We start from the raw sequence: 19,063 nt of genomic DNA, 5'->3' as shown, positions 1-19,063 counted from the left end.
ATTGGATTTTCCTAAACTTTGTAGCTAAGAGCCACATACTTTAGAATGTAATGTTGCTATACTGAAGCTAACTAATAATAAATCAAATACTTCTTACCACATAATCCACCCGCTTTATGAATGGGTTAAAATGCATAAAAAAGTTTTATATTTTGAACGTTATTTTAAATACTGTGACTTTTTTCATGTTTGACTTTAAAATATCAGTGAAAAAACAAACACGTTTTATCATGTTTAGAAATGTCTGAGAGCCACCTCTGGCTCCGGAGCCGCAGTTTCCCTACCCCCTGTCCTAAGGGATGGAATTTATTGATTACAGATAGAAATAATTTTTTCGTGTATAAAGGAGTAAAATGTGCGCGTTGTTCCTTAAATACCAGTGCATTGACATCCGGAGAATGACATCATCGACGCTTAAGTAACGAGAGGGGGAGACAGACTCGTGGAGGACGGCCGTCAGTGCCACCGGAGCTTCTCAGGGACTATCAACACGGAGCGCAGCCGACGACAGAGCTAAGAGCTGGGGGAATGAGCGCCGCTAGAATCCGCTCCCATCCTCCTCTACCAAGGTTCCTATCCGCCTGACAACCATCGGAACAGAATCTTCACAGAACCAGCTCTCATACGAGTCCAATATCGGCTGTGAGGTGGGTTTTGGAACCGGGGAAACCAGGGGGGAAAGGGACCCGATTTGGCCGATACAGAGTGTACCATTCACGGCTTAGCAACATAGGGGGAGGGGACGAGCAGATAGCCAGGTCTATCAACATGGAATAGTCGAGCATAAGAATGGGTGCGGTTTTATGTAGAAAAACACGCCATGTGGATTTATAACTGAATGTTTCAAACCTAAATATTGTTTTTAATGTGGGAAATCGTACAATAGTTGGTGTTCGGGTTTCGGCTAATCCACTTCTAGTAACGTTAGCTCAGTGTTCATAGCTAACAATGTAACACCGAGACTTGTTTTTTTTTAACACGAATTAGCATCTAAATGTGTTATTTCCACTTTGTGGCCACGCCAAGGAAGTGGAAGATTTGACAAAACGTCAGCTTTTACGCTTGGTTGTTTCACCCTTGACGAGCACAGCCGAGTTGCTCCTCCTAAAATCGCAAACGCTGCAAAGTACGGAAGAAAATCGTGGCTCCGGTTTTGGAACGTCGATATGTTTGACCATTAATCGGCTGTTGTTGAAGTGCTCCGGGCTGTTGTCGAGTTGGGAAGCAAGTTGACGGAATGACAGCTGTGTGAGAGGCGTTGCGGTGCTGTTTTTCATTGGTGATTGTGAAATCCGCTGGCTTTGGGGCTGTGACACTTGCTTTTTTTTAAATAAATTGTGCCTGCTTACTTAAGCATGTAGGAATGAACATGAAGAACTACAACGTGGTTTCACATTCAGAACTGATTTTCTTCTCAGGCTGGTTTGGAGCATCACCTGATCAGCAAGCCCACACTGAGTAGTAACCCTAGCCATTGTCCTGATGATGACTTCCATGATAGCACATGATGCAGTCAATGTTCCACCCTGTATGCCGTCTCGTAATGCCGTTCTACAAACCCCAGTCATGTTCAGCTTTTCTTAAGTGTTCTGTTTTTGGTAGTTTTCCTTGCCCATACCCTTCAACTACTACATGCAGTACTTAGTATTATGCAGTGCAATTCCACATCATTGCAAATGGTAATAATAAGAGGTACCATATACTTCACTACTAGTTTTCCTTATATTTCTGTCCCAAAAGTACCAAAAATGAGCGATTTTCTCCAAGCAAATCACATAAATCCAATTGCAGCAATCTGTAGTTTATCTTGGTTAATTGGTATAATATTTATTAGTATATTTTCCTACTTTGAGCATAGAAAACCTGTTAACAATCTTCTAAATCTGTTTTTTAACATTAGAGCTCTGTAGATATGAAATAACACCCCTATAGTCACCTTTACAAACCAGTTAACAACCTTCTAAATCTGTTTTTTTAACATTAGAGCTCTGTAGATATGAAATAACACCCCTATAGTCACCTTTACAAACCCGTTAACAACCTTCTAAATCTGTTTTTTTTAACATTAGAGCTCTGTAGATATGAAATAACACCCCTATAGTCACCTTTACAAACCCGTTAACAACCTTCTAAATCTGTTTTTTTTAACATTAGAGCTCTGTAGATATGAAATAACACCCCTATAGTCACCTTTACAAACCCGTTAACAACCTTCTAAATCTGTTTTTTTTAACATTAGAGCTCTGTAGATATGAAATAACACCCCTATAGTCACCTTTACAAACCTGTTAACAACTTTCTAAATCTGTTTTTTTTAACATTAGAGCTCTGTAGATATGAAATAACACCCCTATAGTCACCTTTACAAACCCGTTAACAACCTTCTAAATCTGTTTTTTTAACATTAGAGCTCTGTAGATATGAAATAACACCCCTATAGTCACCTTTACAAACCCGTTAACAACCTTCTAAATCTTTTTTTTTTTAAACATTAGAGCTCTGTAGATATGAAATAACACCCCTATAGTCACCTTTACAAACCCGTTAACAACCTTCTAAATCTTTTTTTTTTAAACATTAGAGCTCTGTAGATATGAAATAACACCCCTATAGTCACATTTACACTTGCATTACCCAGTATAGTGGACATAATAAGAAAAGGTAAGACATAATATAGATATATGTTAGCATTGGGTTCCTTTTTTACTTGCACTACTTAATGCGGTGGTTACTGTCTTCAGTGGAACTATACTGACCACTATAGAGTACTACGTATCATCTTTGAATGCATCTTCTGAATGCCTTATAGTTATGTTTTATATAATTTTGCCATTTTTATGCTTGACTACTTCATTTGGGCTTAAAAATATGGAAATTTTTCTTACACGGCTCTGGTTTATTAATATATTTGGGAAAAGCGGTGATGGAGTGAAGCGGAACGTGTTGAGGGGTTCATGTAATCCGTTCCAAGCACCAAAAAAATACATTTTATAAAGATTAATTGAAGTTAATTAACATTTATTATTGGCAAAGATCATGAGGGGGGAGGCAAGGGAAGTGATGGACGGCGTCCAAACCAGCAACAACTTCTCACCATCTTGAATCATTTCCCATTTTGCAATGTTAGCTTGCTAGCTTTGTCTTTTTTCCACCAGGACGAAGCTTGTTGTTGTTTGAGTTAGAAACATGAATGTGTTGTGTTGTGTAAGCTAAGTATGTGAAGTTTATGGATAGGTGTGATCTAAGATGGCTGAACAATATTTTAAAATGCAACAATTTACTATGTAATTTTGTACGAGGACCGAGGCAAAATTTCGGTGAGATTTGTTTGCTGAAAACCGAGGTTTAGCATCCTGCTGCTTGGTTATTATTGTTGTAGCATCATTACACAGGCGTCATTTAGACTATATTGCGCTTGGCCGAGTGAGAGCCAAATTCAAATGAAAACCAGATGGATTTGATCTCAACCAGGCTGTCACTGATCCTGTACCAAGTAATTGGATTACGCCACTTATTGTGTCACTTGGTGAAAAATGTTCTTGCTAAATCAGATCCGTCGCTGCAGACCACGAGACACCCTTTTGGTGTAATGAAACCTAACCTTTTACGAACCCAAATCTATCACCTCCACAAAGGCAGGTTGTTTTCCCTTTAGCAAGACAGGTGGGGGATGGGGGGGGCTGTGGCTTCACTTTTTAAACATGTTGGGTCATCTGGTGTTTTTTTGGACCCTTTGTAATGTCAGATTTGGGCTTGAATGGATTTAATAAGGCACACGTGATTATATGAGTGGGTGTCACCAGACGAGATTGGAGATTCTAGCTTTACTTTTAATTTAAAAAAATATGACAATATATTGCAGTCTAATATAATTTTCTACTATGTTACTCTTCTGCTCTCTGTGTGTATGGTACCGGCCCCGCCTCCACCCACCGAGACAAAGCGACTGTATGGCTGACAAAAAGACTCACTCTGTCTTAAGCGATAGATATATATATATATATATAGACTCCCGTTTTGCTTAACGATGACATATGTCCTTCCATAATCCATTAGCCAATTAAGACGGCTTGCATTCACGTGTAATGTGATATTATGACGTGTATTTAAATATCTAAAATCATACATCAATTGTACCGTTAGGGTTGTTACTGTACATGCATTACTCATGTGATCGTTTCGGTAGAGGCGTATCCTTTTCCCACACGGTACACATTAAAGTGAGGGACCGGGGAGTGTGCCTCGCCGGGCGTCTACTTGGTAAACAAATCCTGTTCAGTCCAGGTAATTAGCAGGAGTCATGGCCATTGATGGCGGCGAGGAGAAACCAGAGCCTTTGCCTTCCTGGTTTAATAGGTAACTGGACTATTAGAAGGGGATAAGAGAGGTTGGGCACACACTTGCGCCCATTTTTGTCCCTCTGTATGTTTTAAAATAATTTTTAATGAGATCTATTACATATGACCTGTAACACAGTTTACAAAGATCACGTGACAGTCTCTCCTAAATCTCTGATTCAGACTTTTGCAGTCAATACTGAATATTCGGCGTATGTGGAATAAGAGGATGCTGCATAATGCATCACAGGGAAGGGGGTGAAGATTTCCAACAGTCAATTTGACATAAAACGGCCTTGCGCAGTTGTCCCAAAGTGGTCCAAAAGCCCCCGTGCCTGACTGGAAGTGTATTTTTGAAGGTGCAGCAGTGCCACATTTGGACCAAGTCAACACACCCTCCCGTTTCTATATAAGGCACAGTTAGTTTCAGTCATGCAAAGTGTGGGGGCGCGAGGAAGCAAATCTCCTCGATAAAGTCACGCTGTGTGCAGATAGACGCTTCCCCAGCAGGGCTCTGGAGTTCATTGCACAGAATCGTGTAAAGGCCTTGACACTGATTAAGCCACAGTGGCTGCTGCCGCCCCTCTCTCGTTGGTACGGCGCTTAGTCTTGCTTTCACAGTGGCTGAGAAATGTGGCGTGGTGGAGCGCTGTGAATAAATGATGATCCCACTCCAGCATCGCATGCAGTTAACGGAACCCACCACATTTCTTCTTGCGCCAAGTCTCCACAGTTTTTTTTTTTTTTTTTTCTTCCCCTCCCTCTCAACGTCTCTTCCAAATGGCAATGCTGAATTCTGCCGAGCCCACATTTCTTTCCCTTTCCCCTCCCCTCCGTGTTTTTGCTGATCTCACTGCAACTAGCTACCCCCGCCTAGCGACCCTACAAATCTATTTGTGCATGACTGGAGGCCAGACAGCTGTTTGCCGATCAGCTAGCCCGGCTCCTTTTCCCACGCTAACCAACTCCGCTCTGATCAATGCGTCTGTCGTTGAACGGGATGGCGAGCATCTGACTGACGCATCCGTCCGCTTCGCTCCGCCGCTTAATTATAGGGGAGCCTCGCGGTACTGACAACAGAAAGTTGGCCCGTTTGTTATGCTAATGTGTGTGTTGTGTCTGTAAACGATAGTGACTGCTTGCGATCATGGAGCTGAGAGTGGGGAACAAGTATCGGCTCGGGCGGAAGATAGGAAGTGGTTCCTTCGGAGACATTTACCTTGGTAAGTTGAATATTCTCCTAATATTTCATTTCAAACTGTTTTTTAAGCCTCCCATGGATTTTAATATTTTTTAAAATTCTCTCCAGGTGCTAACATTGCCACTGGTGAAGAGGTAGCCATCAAGCTTGAATGCGTGAAGACCAAACACCCACAGTTACACATTGAGAGCAAGTTCTACAAGATGATGCAAGGAGGAGGTACTAACGACATATTTTAACAATAACACCCAAGCATAATATCATACAAAATGTGTATTTCTTCCCTCCAGTGGGCATTCCATCGATAAAGTGGTGCGGTGCAGAAGGAGACTACAACGTCATGGTGATGGAGCTCCTCGGCCCCAGTCTGGAGGATCTTTTCAACTTCTGCTCACGCAAGTTCAGCCTCAAGACCGTGCTGCTCCTGGCCGACCAAATGGTACACCTTTCAAAAGAATACGCAGTATTTATGATTTATGATGTCACTGAGTCGTGTGCATGACTAGGCAGGCTACTTTTTGGTGCTGGTTTGCACGTGGTGGTCCATGAAAGAAAGTCAATCAATCAGTAATAAATAAATATAATAATAATAATAAAACAGCAAATAATAAAAACTTAAGAAACCACATATAGTTGGTGGGTAGACAAATTATTTTTTCAGATTAAAATGAACAAAGCATTATTAGAGCCCTGTAGACATGACAAAACACGACTATAGTCACATTTATACTCTTTTTATTTACAACATATTGCGCAACTGCAGGGTCTTGAGACACATGCTAACTCGCAAACTAGAGAGCTAGCGACCTAAACGGTAGCCTTCAAGTTATTTCCTTGAAACTTAAATAGCCAAAAACTTACCACTTCCACACGGATAGGGAGGATAACTATTAACAGTTATTTAACCTTTAACATGAACATTAATCAAACTTGCGCGGGGCCACACTAACATTAAACTTTCATATCAAGGCGAGAGCCTCAAACTAGTATCCTGTGTGCCACATTTGGCCCACGGGCCGCGTGTTTGAGACCCCTGCTTTTAGATTGTGTTGCCAAATGTCCTGTTGACCTCCATTGATTACCTTCTTTATCTGATCGGTCAAGAGGATCTGGTATTGTTCAGTTGTCACAAATTAATCACTGATTTAAAGCCACAAAAGGCCAAAGAAAAAGCAAAATGCAGATACTGCTGTCTAATGAGGTACACTGTGGTTTTGAGCAATGCGCTGAGATCTGCTACTGTATTTTGGTATAAAGTGAAGGATTTTTGTGATCATATACTCGAGTCACTGCTTAAATGTATTCGATTACATAATTCGATTCCTTGTCTTTTCGTAGATAAGTCGTATTGAGTACATCCACTCCAAGAATTTCATCCACCGCGATGTGAAGCCAGACAACTTCTTGATGGGGCTCGGCAAGAAGGGCAACCTCGTCTACATCATCGACTTTGGGCTGGCCAAAAAGTACCGTGACGCCCGCACACACCAGCACATCCCATACAGGGAGAACAAGAACCTGACGGGCACGGCGCGATATGCGTCCATCAACACGCATCTCGGAATTGGTAAGGAAGGAGCACACGGTGCTTAGGCCCTAACCTGATTTGGGGGTAATTTGCCGAGGACATTGTTTACTGAGGCCGAGCAGCATGTGCTGCATAACTGGTAAAATGGTGGACGCCTGTTCGCTCATTTTTACTTGGCTAGCATACAAGTAGATTGTCTGTCAGTCATGCAGGCTGGTGTGTACTAGTATATCCTCGGCGTGTACAATTACTACAATAGATGTGCTGTAATGAAACAGGCTGCAAGTGTGTGGTCTTTTTCATTTAGCAGCATCGTCCCCTGCCTTCAGAATTCCACTCTGTAATAATTATTTAGTAAAACGCACTCGAAGGTATGGATGCGTTGCCGCGCAACCTTGATTTATGGCTTTAATCGCCAAGTCGGTCATATTGGCATGCAAAGGGTTAATAAGACTTTTTATGCCTCTAACCTTCAAACAAGAACTTCAGGAATTTCTAGCTGCTGCTACATTTTCCTGGTTTGGTGTCCATGTGGTGATGAAGTGGTGCAGTTTGTCTGGCCAACACAAGAATCAAACCGTGCCGATCAAGTCAACGTGGAAGGGGGGGGGTCTCATTATGGTTCCTGGTTATGAATTAACCATAGCAGCCACCTTGCATCAATGGGGGGAAAAATAGAAAGACTTTAAATAAATCCGCAAAGTCAAAGCGTAAGGTCAACGCATTTTCTCACTGGCACATGCTATAATTAATATAACCCCCCCCCCCCGACCACGCCCCTGCAAGTTGCACAATAAAACAAACAAATAAGCCACAGTCAGGTCGAAGCAGTCCAGTGTGGGTGTGTTCTTAGTTTACACCTTTTAGGTCAAACGTAACTCAAAAGTTCAACAACCACAACACAACTGTGGCTCTGTGAGGGCATCCCAGCCCCCCCCTTAAAAGGAACCTTAAAAGGAATTACCCATGCCACTGGTCTGCTGATGCTGTTGCCGTTGTTACATCATTTCCTTAAAAGTATTTATTTTTTTTAACCTCTTGTGGCACAGTTCCAACTGTACTTGAGTTGTCCATCCTTTGTGAAAATGCTACTTCCTGCTAGAATTGTACACGACTACCTTTGATGTCCCCAGTCAAATCAGCTTACCACCTGCTACAGAAAACGAATAGCAGTCATAAAACGTGACTTGGGCCCCGTCATTTATGAAGGGATGATGTATATGGACATGCTTTTTTTTTTTTTTTTCAAAGTGGCCGTCACGTAAAGAGTCCCTTTCTATTGCAGCGCTAACCAGTTCTAACTGTTTACAGAACAGTCCAGACGTGATGACCTGGAGTCCCTTGGCTACGTCCTCATGTACTTCAACCTCGGGTCCTTACCCTGGCAAGGCCTCAAGGCTGCTACTAAAAGACAGAAGTACGAACGAATCAGTGAGAAGAAAATGTCCACACCGATTGAAGTTCTTTGCAAAGGATACCCTTGTGAGTGATGCTATTTTGGGGCATTATATTGTTTTTTTTTTTAAGCTGCCCACATGACCTTCTTGGGGTTTTTTTTTCTTGAATCTTTTTCAGCCGAGTTCTCCACATACCTGAACTTCTGCCGATCACTGAGATTTGATGACAAGCCAGATTACTCCTACCTGCGACAGCTTTTCAGAAATCTTTTCCACCGGCAGGGCTTCTCCTACGATTATGTCTTTGACTGGAATATGCTCAAGTTTGTAAGTTGATCAAGTCTTTCTAATTGAAATAGAATACTATTACAACATGCTAATGTTGTGCCACAGGGGGCCACTCGGACAACTGAAGATGGGGACCGGGAAAGGAGGACTGGAGATGAGAGGGAAGATCGGATCGGTGTTGCGCCCAGGGGTTCTGCAGCACGGGGCCTCCCCCCTGGTCCCAACCCCGGCCCTGCCAGCAGAGTCCGAAATGGACCAGAACAGGCGGTCTCTAACCCTGCCTCACGGGTCCAGCAATCTGGTAAGTTGGTCATCGAATGACAAATCATATCTAAGGTTTTTACATGCTGATATATCCATCTTAATACGTGATTTCAGGAAACACATCACCTCGTGCCATCTCTCGTGCAGAGAGGGAGAGGAAGGTGAGCATGCGGCTCCACCGCGGGGCTCCCGCTAACGTCTCGTCCTCTGATCTCACAGCCCGCCACGACCAATCCAGGATTTCTACGTCACAGGTGGGAAAACACTCACTATCACTTTGGCTTGCCAGGTCCCTTGCACCATGTACTTAGAGGGAAATATAGTACTGTAACATAAGTACACCGCTGCTAGGTTTACTGTGCCCTAAAAATAACTCTTTACGCACCAGTTGAAGTCAAATAGCTGGCAACACCAGTGCCAACACTTGACAGTAAACTTGTCCAAATTGCAGCCGTAGTGTCAATATTTAGTGTGAGCACCGTTAGTACATCACAGCACTAGGTCATGGAATTCATAGGAATTGACTTCCACTCCCCCATCGTATCACTCAGCTGCTGAAAGTACCGCAACCTTTCACTTGACGATCTCCCCACTGGGGCTTAATTGGGTTGGGTTCTGGAGATAAACCTGCTTGGCGACCCAATCACCTTCAGCTGTACTACAATACACGTTGGACATCGATAGCGCTGTGTTAAGTCATTTTTAGTGGAGAGTGAACTGATACTTCTATACAAGTGGTACACTGACTACTCTAAAGGAGTGGGTACAGGGATAATAATGCAAATACCCAAACTCAATTAAGGTACATGAAAAACTGCATGTAATATATTCCAAAATCACCTGTCAAAGATCCTCTATGACATGAGCACTGTGCTGTTTTTAAGAACCATTCTGCAAAAACACTAGTCAAAGATCCTCTTTATGACAGGAGTGCTTGGCTGATTTTTAGAATTGTACTAAAAAAAAAATGCTATACATAGATTGTCTATAGACAAGAATGCTCTGCTATTTTTAAGTCCGACTGCAGAAAGGCTAGTCAAAGATCCTCTATATGACAGGAGTGCCCTGCTGTTTTTATGGGCCATACTGTAAAGAAAATGTTTCTCAAAGATCCTCTATACAACAAGAGCACCCTGTAGTCAGAGATCCTCTATATGACAGGAGTGCTTGTGAATGCACCTTGCCTTTTTGCCTGTGCTATTGGTTTGTTTCTTGTTAAGCTGGAGCAGGAAGGGAAGGAACGCCGTCCGTCTGACACAGATTCAGATATCTGCTGGAGATGAGCGAGACGTTGTGTTGCAAACAATCCCTTTTTAAATAGAAAATTTGAAAAAAGTTTGATTTTAAAGATTTCTGAAATGTGGGTCATCGCCTTGTTGTTGTTTTAGAACATGTACTGTACTGCAAATGACACCATTGTAAGGTGTATGCTGACTTTAGCACAGTACTATTTATAGAAGTAGACATAGTAAACAGATGGCTCATTTAAAGTAAGAGTAAATATCTACACTCTTGTCTTTCAGGTCAGCGTGCCATTCGAGCACATGGGGAAGTAGAGGTCTTTGGCTCTGCATGCACATGAAATTGACAGGTGAGTTTCCCCGCTTAATTGACATACTAATTACAGAAGCACACCACCTATTACTTACTCGTGATACCTTCTTTTTGCAGGGCTTCAAGGTGTTTTTGTCGCTCCGGGTTTCATTTTTACTTTTGCTTATGAAAAGATTGATGCCAACGGACACATGGGAAGAAGTACAGCAAATCCCAAACGCATCCAGAGATTTTTATCGTACCCAGCATCCAGTCTTTTTAGGGACCCTCTCTGTGAATCCCTGGATCATCACCACATCGATGCAAAAAGCAAACCTCGCCCCCTCCTCATAAAATATTCCCCCGACAAGCTTCTGTCTGAGGAATTAGGGGAACTGCTGGGTCAAAGGATGTGAACGTTCAAGCATCAACTCCCTTTTTAAGTGTCGTCTTAGTAGAAATGTAGCCTCTCATTTAAACACAAACCTTTTGGTAAATAACGGGAGAGGGTAGTGATTTGAAAGACGGATAAAATGTTTTATTTTTGATTTTTTTTTTTTCCCTGGTGATTTGCATCCAGCCCTTCATCCACCGTGTGATTTACTGTCCCTTAAATTCCAGCCACCAAAAGCAACCAGTACACACACATAGCTTTGCCTGTTCTGACTTGTTTGTTTATGTATGTGTGTGCTCTATTTTCTGTAATACAAGTTAAGGTAGTTGTGTCAACAACACACTCCCAGGTCCTAAGGTCCTAAGGCGAGGTCCTCAGGAAAAACCACCATTGTACTGGACCAGACACCATGACACCCCAGTTGGACTATCAAAGAATGGCGGCAGTTTTGCTTTTTTTTAAATCTTAATGTTAAATGTTACTTTCTAAAAAAAAAAATAATGGGGGGGTTGGCTGACTCCATTAGGGATTACTTTTATGGGGGGGTCCTTTGTTTCTTTTTTTAAACGTTTACATCACTGTAAATATTTTTTTATTTTTTGATGTAAAGCCAAAATGTGTGTTTTTGTTTTGAAGATGTAAAGTAGGAAAACACAAACTAATGACTTAAATTTGGGAGGGGTTCTGAATTTTAAATAAATGAAAGTACTACATTTTGGACATCAATGTTGCTCTGCCAACTGGGTCATAAAAGAGTGTATGTGTGTGTGTGTGTGCAAGGATTTGGAGTGTGAGTGTAATCCCTGATAAGAGTGCAAGGTTCATTTTGTGTGTTTGGAGACTTCTCTCTCTCTCTCAGCTATTTAAGTGAAACTACTTTGATCCTATTTGTTATTTACCTCCCTGTTAGTCACGAGATGTAACTTCACTTTCCTTCAAATCCTCTCAACACAGGGCTTTGTACACCCCCCCCCTGCAGAAATATGTCTACCCTTGGTGTCCCTTTTTTAATTTAGTTTTTAACCTCCTGTGACCTTAATGATGTCATTCAGATCAACCTAACCGACTCAATTGCAGGGATGTGTAAATAGCTTGGTACTGCGTGTAATTACCTTTGTACAGGCCACCATGACCCAGTGGCATTGTAACTGTTGTATATGTGCGAGTGTGTTTTGGGGGGCAGGGGTGGGGGGTATTATATAGGTTAAGGTGACAGAATTTCACTTCATGTATTGTGTACTGATATCTTGTACAGTTCTTTAACACTTTATTTACAACAGTATTTGTGTATATTTTATGAAGTAATAAAACCGGATCTCACAATCTTGCTTTATTTTTATTTTTTTTTACCTGATCACATGTGGTTTACTGCACAATACATGATAAAATATATATATATTTCCAGTATGAAGACAACAGCATCACCTGCTGTAGTGTAATACGTGGCCTGAGTAAAGGCCAATGCGCATGCGCCAACATCAGCACTGCTTGCAGCGACTGGTGGTCCAGTCAACTGGGATGTGGACGAATAACGGCATCTGGCGTGTCCTCTTTCGAAAGGAAATCGCAAGATATTCTTCGTTTTATTTGTGATTTTACGCTTATTTTCAGTACAGGGCCTGTCGTAACCTAGCTTCTTTAAACGATTCTGACTTAAATCTGTAAAAGCATCAAGCTAGCACAACAGGACTGAAAAGGCAAGCTAACGCTAGCTAGCCGTAGTTAGCCTCCAGCTACCTTCACCAAGGAGGGAAATGTGTTTTTATTAAAGTGGCAATGCAGAGATTGGACTATGTCATATTAGCTGCTTCTCTTCAAAACAAGTGTAACCGCCTGGAGATGACCTAATTTAATGTTTGGAACCAAAACTGTGCCGCAGACCAGACAACTGCAGAGGAGGTGAGTACAATTTGACAATATTTGTGATATTTGCTATATTCGAGCCAATGCCCGCGAAGCCGTGTTTGTCGTCGTTCCCATATGATTGACATGATTGACAGGTCAACATATGCCTGCAGGCGAGGGGGGCGGGCATTACAGTGTATGTCATAAAGGCTACCGATGGCAGCCAAACATCAATAAATGAGTCCTTTCTGGTCAGTGCACAGTAGGAGGAACCATTGTATGAGGCAGGGACATAATGGGCCTTACACTATGTACATTTTCATTCATATAGAACTCTACTCTTTACATACAAAAGATTGCTTTGCAATTACCCTCAAATAATCATTCAAATATTGCCCAGGGTTCACTTCACAGTTTTTTTTGTTGTTGATTCTAAAAATGACAAATTTCCCAACACTCTATTTGCTGTTTAACCTTAAAGTTGTTTGCAATGTTCTTAATATAGAATAGTGACTATTGCAATATGTGCCATATGCAGCGTGAGTCATCCTCAAAAACATGAGGACAGGAAGGAGAAAGGAGATTTCTCAGTCAGCGATGATATCATTTAAATCCCGGAATTCACACAGCTTTTACACACAGCTGGTACTTCATTCATACTGTGTAATGTTTGATTTTATATTCATTATAAAAAGTCATCGCAATACTATGTTTTTTTACTAGAAATTGTAGTGCTGCATAGAATTCTTATAATATAATTTCCAAGAAATCATGTAAATCCTATTAATTTGTTCCACACGCCTGAAATATTAAGAAAGATAATATTTGTACAGAATAATTGTAGTTTTACATGACAGAAACCAATGTGAAATCATCATAAACGATGAATTGAATGTATAATTGGATTATTGGAGCTTGTTGAACTTGACAGTGAACACTCATTGAGACGTTTGGTCGGCAAACAGCAACAAAATTGTGTGTTCACAGAAAGTCACGGCAAATGAAATGCTGCTCTTTAATAGCCAAGCCTTTCAAGGAATGCTGCAAATGTTTGACAGACAGTACGATTCCACAATTTTACGTAATGAAAGATGACCTATGAAAGGAAGTGCTGTATTGTTGATAATAATATTGTTTTGGGACAGTTTGTCATATTTTTTTTCATTGTACTTTTTCTTCAAATGAATGTTAAAATCTTATCTCATGACAACACCGATTTGTCCTTTCAGACGGCAGAGGTTTTCCGGCGTATTCTCACGCCACGAGTGCCATAAATGTTTTTAATTCAAAGGTATCTTCCCTTCTGTTCCGTGTCCCCATCTAGATGAGTCAGCTTTGGCGGGACGTTCCCCTGTCAAAGAGGCTGGTTAATGATTCTCCAGCAGGCCTTGCACCCAGGGGCCCTGCCACCATGGCCCCCCGGGGGTCCAACTCCTCCTGGATACCGGAAGCCCCTGTGGTCACGCCGGATCAGCCTATTTTCCTCATGACCTCTACTGCCCAAACCATATCAGGGTTTTTTGTTTGGACGGCGCTGCTCATCACCTGTCACCAGGTAATAGGCGTCCATCTTGTCTTGTAAGAGTGCTCACGCACTGATTGTGTCATGGTGGATAAGCGGGCCGCTCTCATGGAACCAAAACCACGCCGGTTTGAACATTAATCTTGGGTGTGTGAATGAACAAAGAATCGTCTCATGTTGCATGTCAGCCATATTAGCTACACATTTGGTGGCACGTCGGTTCAGTGACAGCGACGCCGTGCGGGATCTCGTGTTACACAAATGTTAAGTAACATTAACTTGGCGGTTGTTTGCTGCTTCAGCTCACGTAGAGAGGATCTTCTTTCACTCGGGCAGCAGCTGGTGACCATATTGACCAAGTGTGCATCTCAGCTCCTCTATCGGTCTCGCGAGGGGGGTTGAGGCGCCATCTTTTTTTTTTTTTTTTTTTTAAACCAAAGGTGTGTGTCTGTTTACAATCCCGGAAAGGTGATAGGTGGAACATTGTACCCTTTTGAAAGGAGCCGGACGGCACAGACAGAGCGGGCCCACCCTGCTGTCTGCTACTTTTCAATAGAAGTGATGAAAGCCAAGTATCAGTTACCCAAAACACGCCCCCACCGCACACACGCACACACGCACATCCCTCGCAGAGAGGCAACTACTCTCATTGATCATTATGGAGGTGCTAATTTTGTCATTTGTACCCTTGAATTGCTTGTGCAAATGAGTGTTCTTTATTACGCTTGTAATGTGAGCGTGTGTGTTGCCACAAATTTGTATTGCAAACAGAGAAAACTACAAATAGTATCCTTAGCCTGTCAAGTCAAATCTCGAAGGTAAATTTGCCCGCGTTGCTTTCAGCTGATATCATAACTTGCATAATTGCCATCAATTTCAGATCTACATGCACCTACGTTACTACAGCTCTCCAAATGAGCAGCGCCACATAGTGAGGATTCTCTTCATAGTCCCCATCTACGCCTTCGACTCCTGGCTCAGCCTTCTCTTCTTCACCAATGAGGAGTACTACGTGTACTTTGACACAGTTCGAGACTGTTATGAAGGTGAGTGGCTCGAGAAGCGGCGTGCCTTCACATGATAAACGACTTTATTTTGCTTCCGGGCGAGATTATATGATGCCAATGCTCCCCGTAGACAAACGGTGTGAGAAAGAAAGCATGGCAGCGCCAAATGGCCTTTCACTGCGTACAGTTCCTACGCAAAGGTTTCAGCCTTATTATGATTTCTTTGCAACGTTTTGCAGATTGCAGGAGAGGGCTAACTTGTTTCCTAGCAACCGCATGAAACTCAGCAAATCCACAGGAAGACTGAAGGGGCTTCAAATTGTAAGCCTGCCGGTCAATAGCGCGGCTACGTCCTCAGGATTTGCTTTGCATACTTAGAATTTGAGAATGACGTTACGTAACACGCCGGTTATGTCATTGTCCGTCCTTTTCAACGTTCTATCATCAGTTTGGATGCGTTTGCATCGGAACTCAACAAACGGATGGACGATCACTGCCCCATAAAGAGGAAGTCACCAAAACGCCAACTGCGGGGTCATGATAGTTAAGCTGCACCTCCCACTACGTCATAACTCTCCTGCCCGTGGGATTTATTTGTGCATGCGTGGATTTCATAACGCCGTCTGCATTCATGCTTCAGTGGGCTTATACATTAAAGACGGTCCGATGATAAGAGTTTGATTATTTGAATCATTTAAATACATTTTAGTGGGGTGTTTTGACTTATATATATACTCTAGGTCAGCATTACACTGCAAATGTTGAAGAACCTTACTAGTACTACTAGTACTACTACTACTGTTTCCCACAGGACTGCAATCTATCTGTGGGGGATGATGGTGTTTAAAAGCACACATTTGGGCCAGTCATCCCTACGTAAACATGGGTTTTTGTTCTTAAAAAGTGAGCTTTTGGAAAACTGTATGGAAATTTTCATTGATATTCTTGGTTTGTGTCGTAGGATATGTGCGGCATGTCAACGTGTGTGTTTTTTGTGCAGTGGGAGACGATTTTTACGACCTTCTTAATATACTTTTAACATTATTAGAGCCCTCGAGACATGAAATAACACCCCTATAGTCACAGTCACACATGACCCAGTATAGTAGACACAGTACCAGGACATCGGACATTTAAGGTATAAATATTTTTGAAAAATCGTGATAACATGAAGCCGCAAAATTCGTCGGAGGATTACTGTACATTGATAAACGGATACATTGGACAGAATCCACATGACAGCCAATGAATGTTTGTATGTGGCAAACAGGTAGCGCCAAAGCTAATGCAGTCCAAATGTATGTATGGCCGGGTGCCACGTATACATTAGATAATAAATGTATAAGAGACGCTGGTACTCGTGTGGTGCTACCAGATGAAACATTTTGGGCTGACGTTTTTCTTGCTGTTTGAAGTACACACGCCAATAGTACATATGAATACTTATTTGTTCTCCACAGCCTTCGTCATCTACAACTTCCTCAGCCTGTGTTATGAATATCTGGGAGGCGAGAGCGCCATCATGGCTGAAATCAGGGGCAAACCCATCGAGTAAGTCCTCGTGTCAACAAGAGCCGCCGGCCGCTCGTGTGTAACGCTGCACTTCCCTTCAGGTCCAGCTGTGTGTACGGGACATGCTGTCTGTGGGGGAAGACCTACTCCATTGGCTTCCTCAGGTTCTGCAAACAGGTACGCGTGTCTTTACGTCTCCTCTAATGTATACATTTGATCGGAATGCACAAATCTAATCGCCGTTTTGCGTTTTCCTCAGGCCACTCTGCAGTTCTGTGTGGTCAAACCGCTGATGGCCGTCATCACCGTCATTCTTCAAGCCTTTGGGAAATACAAAGACGGAGATTTCAAGTATGTTTACACCACAACTAAGTCAAAGTCCGTCAGAGCAGACTAAAGCAACAGAGTGGAGGTTTTATCATGATGGAACCGATGAAACGTCTTCTAGGACAAACTGAGCAGTCCAGATGTAATCCATGAAATGCTCCTGTATCAATGAGGCGAGCCACAGTTTAGCAACCTTATCTGCTTCCTGTACGTGTGCTTCTCTTCCAGTGTGGCCAGTGGCTACCTGTACGTGACCATCATCTACAACATCTCCGTCAGCCTGTCGCTCTACGCCCTTTTCCTCTTCTACTTTGCCACAAGAGAGCTCCTCGTGCCCTACAGTCCCGTGCTCAAGTTCTTCATGGTCAAGTCTGTCATCTTCTTGTCGTTCTGGCAAGGTATGAAGGCCACGCTGGTAGACATTCAGCACTTCCTGTTACCGTCCTTCAATCTCCACTCGGCTTCTTCGATGCAGGGATGCTCTTGGCCATCCTGGAGATGTGCGGCGCCATTCCGCAGATAAACTCTGCCGACATTTCAGTGGGCGAGGGCACCGTTGCCGCTGGTTACCAGAACTTCATCATCTGCATCGAGATGTTCTTTGCTGCTGTGGCTCTACGCCACGCCTTCACCTACAAGGTCTACATGGACAAAAGACTGGATTCCTACGGTTGGTGCCGTGTGCATGCAAAGCTTGACCAGTCCTCCTGTCGTCCGTCTGCTTTCCTCCTTTTTTAGTATTTTTCTGTTTTCCTCTTTGGCCTGTCCTTCGCTTTTTCAATTCAATATTCCGCTTTTGTCTTTTCTCTTCCTTGCTGTGCTGCATTGAAAGGCTCGTTTCCAATCTATGGACAGTACGGTAGGTCCAACCTCAGCTTTGTTTTGTGTCTGTGTATGCTCACCTCCTGTTGAAGGTCCCCTATTGTGGAAACATGGCTTTTAATGATCATTAAAATCATTTTAATGTACCATTTTATTTGGACAGGAATTTAATCATTCATTTAAAAACATGTTTAAGTCTGAAAATATGAAAATCTATTACACTCACTTCATTCTGGCACGGTTTTTCAAAATATATTAATATGTCTTAATATGCTGTTTTGTGGTTGAATATGGACAATTATTAGTCTAAAAAATATGATTATTTAAGCTAATTTTGGCCTATTTGCCTAAATTAAGCATTATCAAGCATCCAAATGGCTGTGATGATATGTAGTATTCTACACTGGTCACTAGATGTCAGTAATGTTACTGTAATGTTCGGTGAGACACACAAGCACCAGACCTGATTGCTGCATCAACAAGCCTTTATTGCATCTTTGCATAATCTTACCTCGTAATCCCTAATACTCAACATCACTTTCTGCCCCCCCCCCACTCAGCATTGATTATTATATTGGGAAACATGAATGTAAACGCGACTGTAGGGGTATTAGCTCATGTACAGAGGGCTCTAATAATGTAAACAAAACATATTTTGAAGACTGTAAACTGTTTTTTTCATGGCCAAACTATGAAAATATTCCATTTATAAATAAGGAAGCCTACTTAGCGGAAATTCATTTATCACGGTCCAGAACCAATTTCGATAGATGAGGGGTTCATCCGTTTGTAGCGTTCACAAACGCTGTCCGTCACATTGAACTTGTTCCCTCCCACTTTGCATCCAGGCCGCTGTGCGCCAATGAAAAGCATCTCCAGCAGCCTGAAGGAGACCATGAATCCAGGCGACATGGTCCAGGACGCCATCCATAACTTCTCCCCCGCGTACCAGCAGTACACCCAGCAGTCCACCCTGGAGAGAGGCGGGGGGCCAGCCCTCTCCCGCAGCCACAGTAACCTCAGCACCAGGGGGGACAACGAGAAGACGCTGCTGCTCAGCTCTGACGACGAGTTCTGAAACATGAA

The 19,063-nt window shown here is 42.6% G+C and overlaps 2 protein-coding genes across 3 annotated transcripts; both read left to right on the top strand.

Moving 5' to 3' along the window:
* The first annotated feature begins 383 nt into the window (after positions 1 to 383).
* Positions 384 to 12,265, top strand: LOC131103429 (casein kinase I). Its single transcript, XM_058049717.2, has 11 exons — positions 384 to 647; positions 5,470 to 5,560; positions 5,647 to 5,757; positions 5,829 to 5,977; positions 6,877 to 7,105; positions 8,378 to 8,548; positions 8,642 to 8,790; positions 8,857 to 9,052; positions 9,130 to 9,269; positions 10,539 to 10,606; positions 10,687 to 12,265. Exons 2-10 carry the CDS (start codon positions 5,485 to 5,487, stop codon positions 10,569 to 10,571), a joined length of 1,254 nt encoding a protein of 417 aa, XP_057905700.1. The 5' UTR covers positions 384 to 647; positions 5,470 to 5,484; the 3' UTR covers positions 10,572 to 10,606; positions 10,687 to 12,265.
* A 143-nt stretch (positions 12,266 to 12,408) lies between these two features.
* Positions 12,409 to 19,063, top strand: LOC131103147 (transmembrane protein 184B-like). Of its 2 annotated transcripts, XM_058049159.2 has the most exons (10): positions 12,409 to 12,841; positions 14,112 to 14,342; positions 15,190 to 15,355; positions 16,777 to 16,867; positions 16,930 to 17,005; positions 17,088 to 17,179; positions 17,384 to 17,553; positions 17,631 to 17,825; positions 17,988 to 18,014; positions 18,826 to 19,063. In XM_058049159.2, exons 2-10 carry the CDS (start codon positions 14,112 to 14,114, stop codon positions 19,053 to 19,055), a joined length of 1,278 nt encoding a protein of 425 aa, XP_057905142.2. In that variant the 5' UTR covers positions 12,409 to 12,841; the 3' UTR covers positions 19,056 to 19,063. The 2 variants fall into 2 exon arrangements, with proteins under 2 accessions (XP_057905142.2, XP_057905143.2); XM_058049160.2 differs by lacking the exon at positions 17,988 to 18,014 and having other exon boundaries at positions 12,410 to 12,841.

The sequence above is a fragment of the Doryrhamphus excisus genome, linkage group LG16 (assembly GCF_037039965.1).
Source record: "Doryrhamphus excisus strain RoL-2023G ecotype Guam linkage group LG16, RoL_Dexc_Guam_v1.1, whole genome shotgun sequence".
Lineage (NCBI taxonomy): Eukaryota > Metazoa > Chordata > Actinopteri > Syngnathiformes > Syngnathidae > Doryrhamphus > Doryrhamphus excisus.
This window is presented reverse-complemented; position numbering and strand designations above follow the sequence as displayed.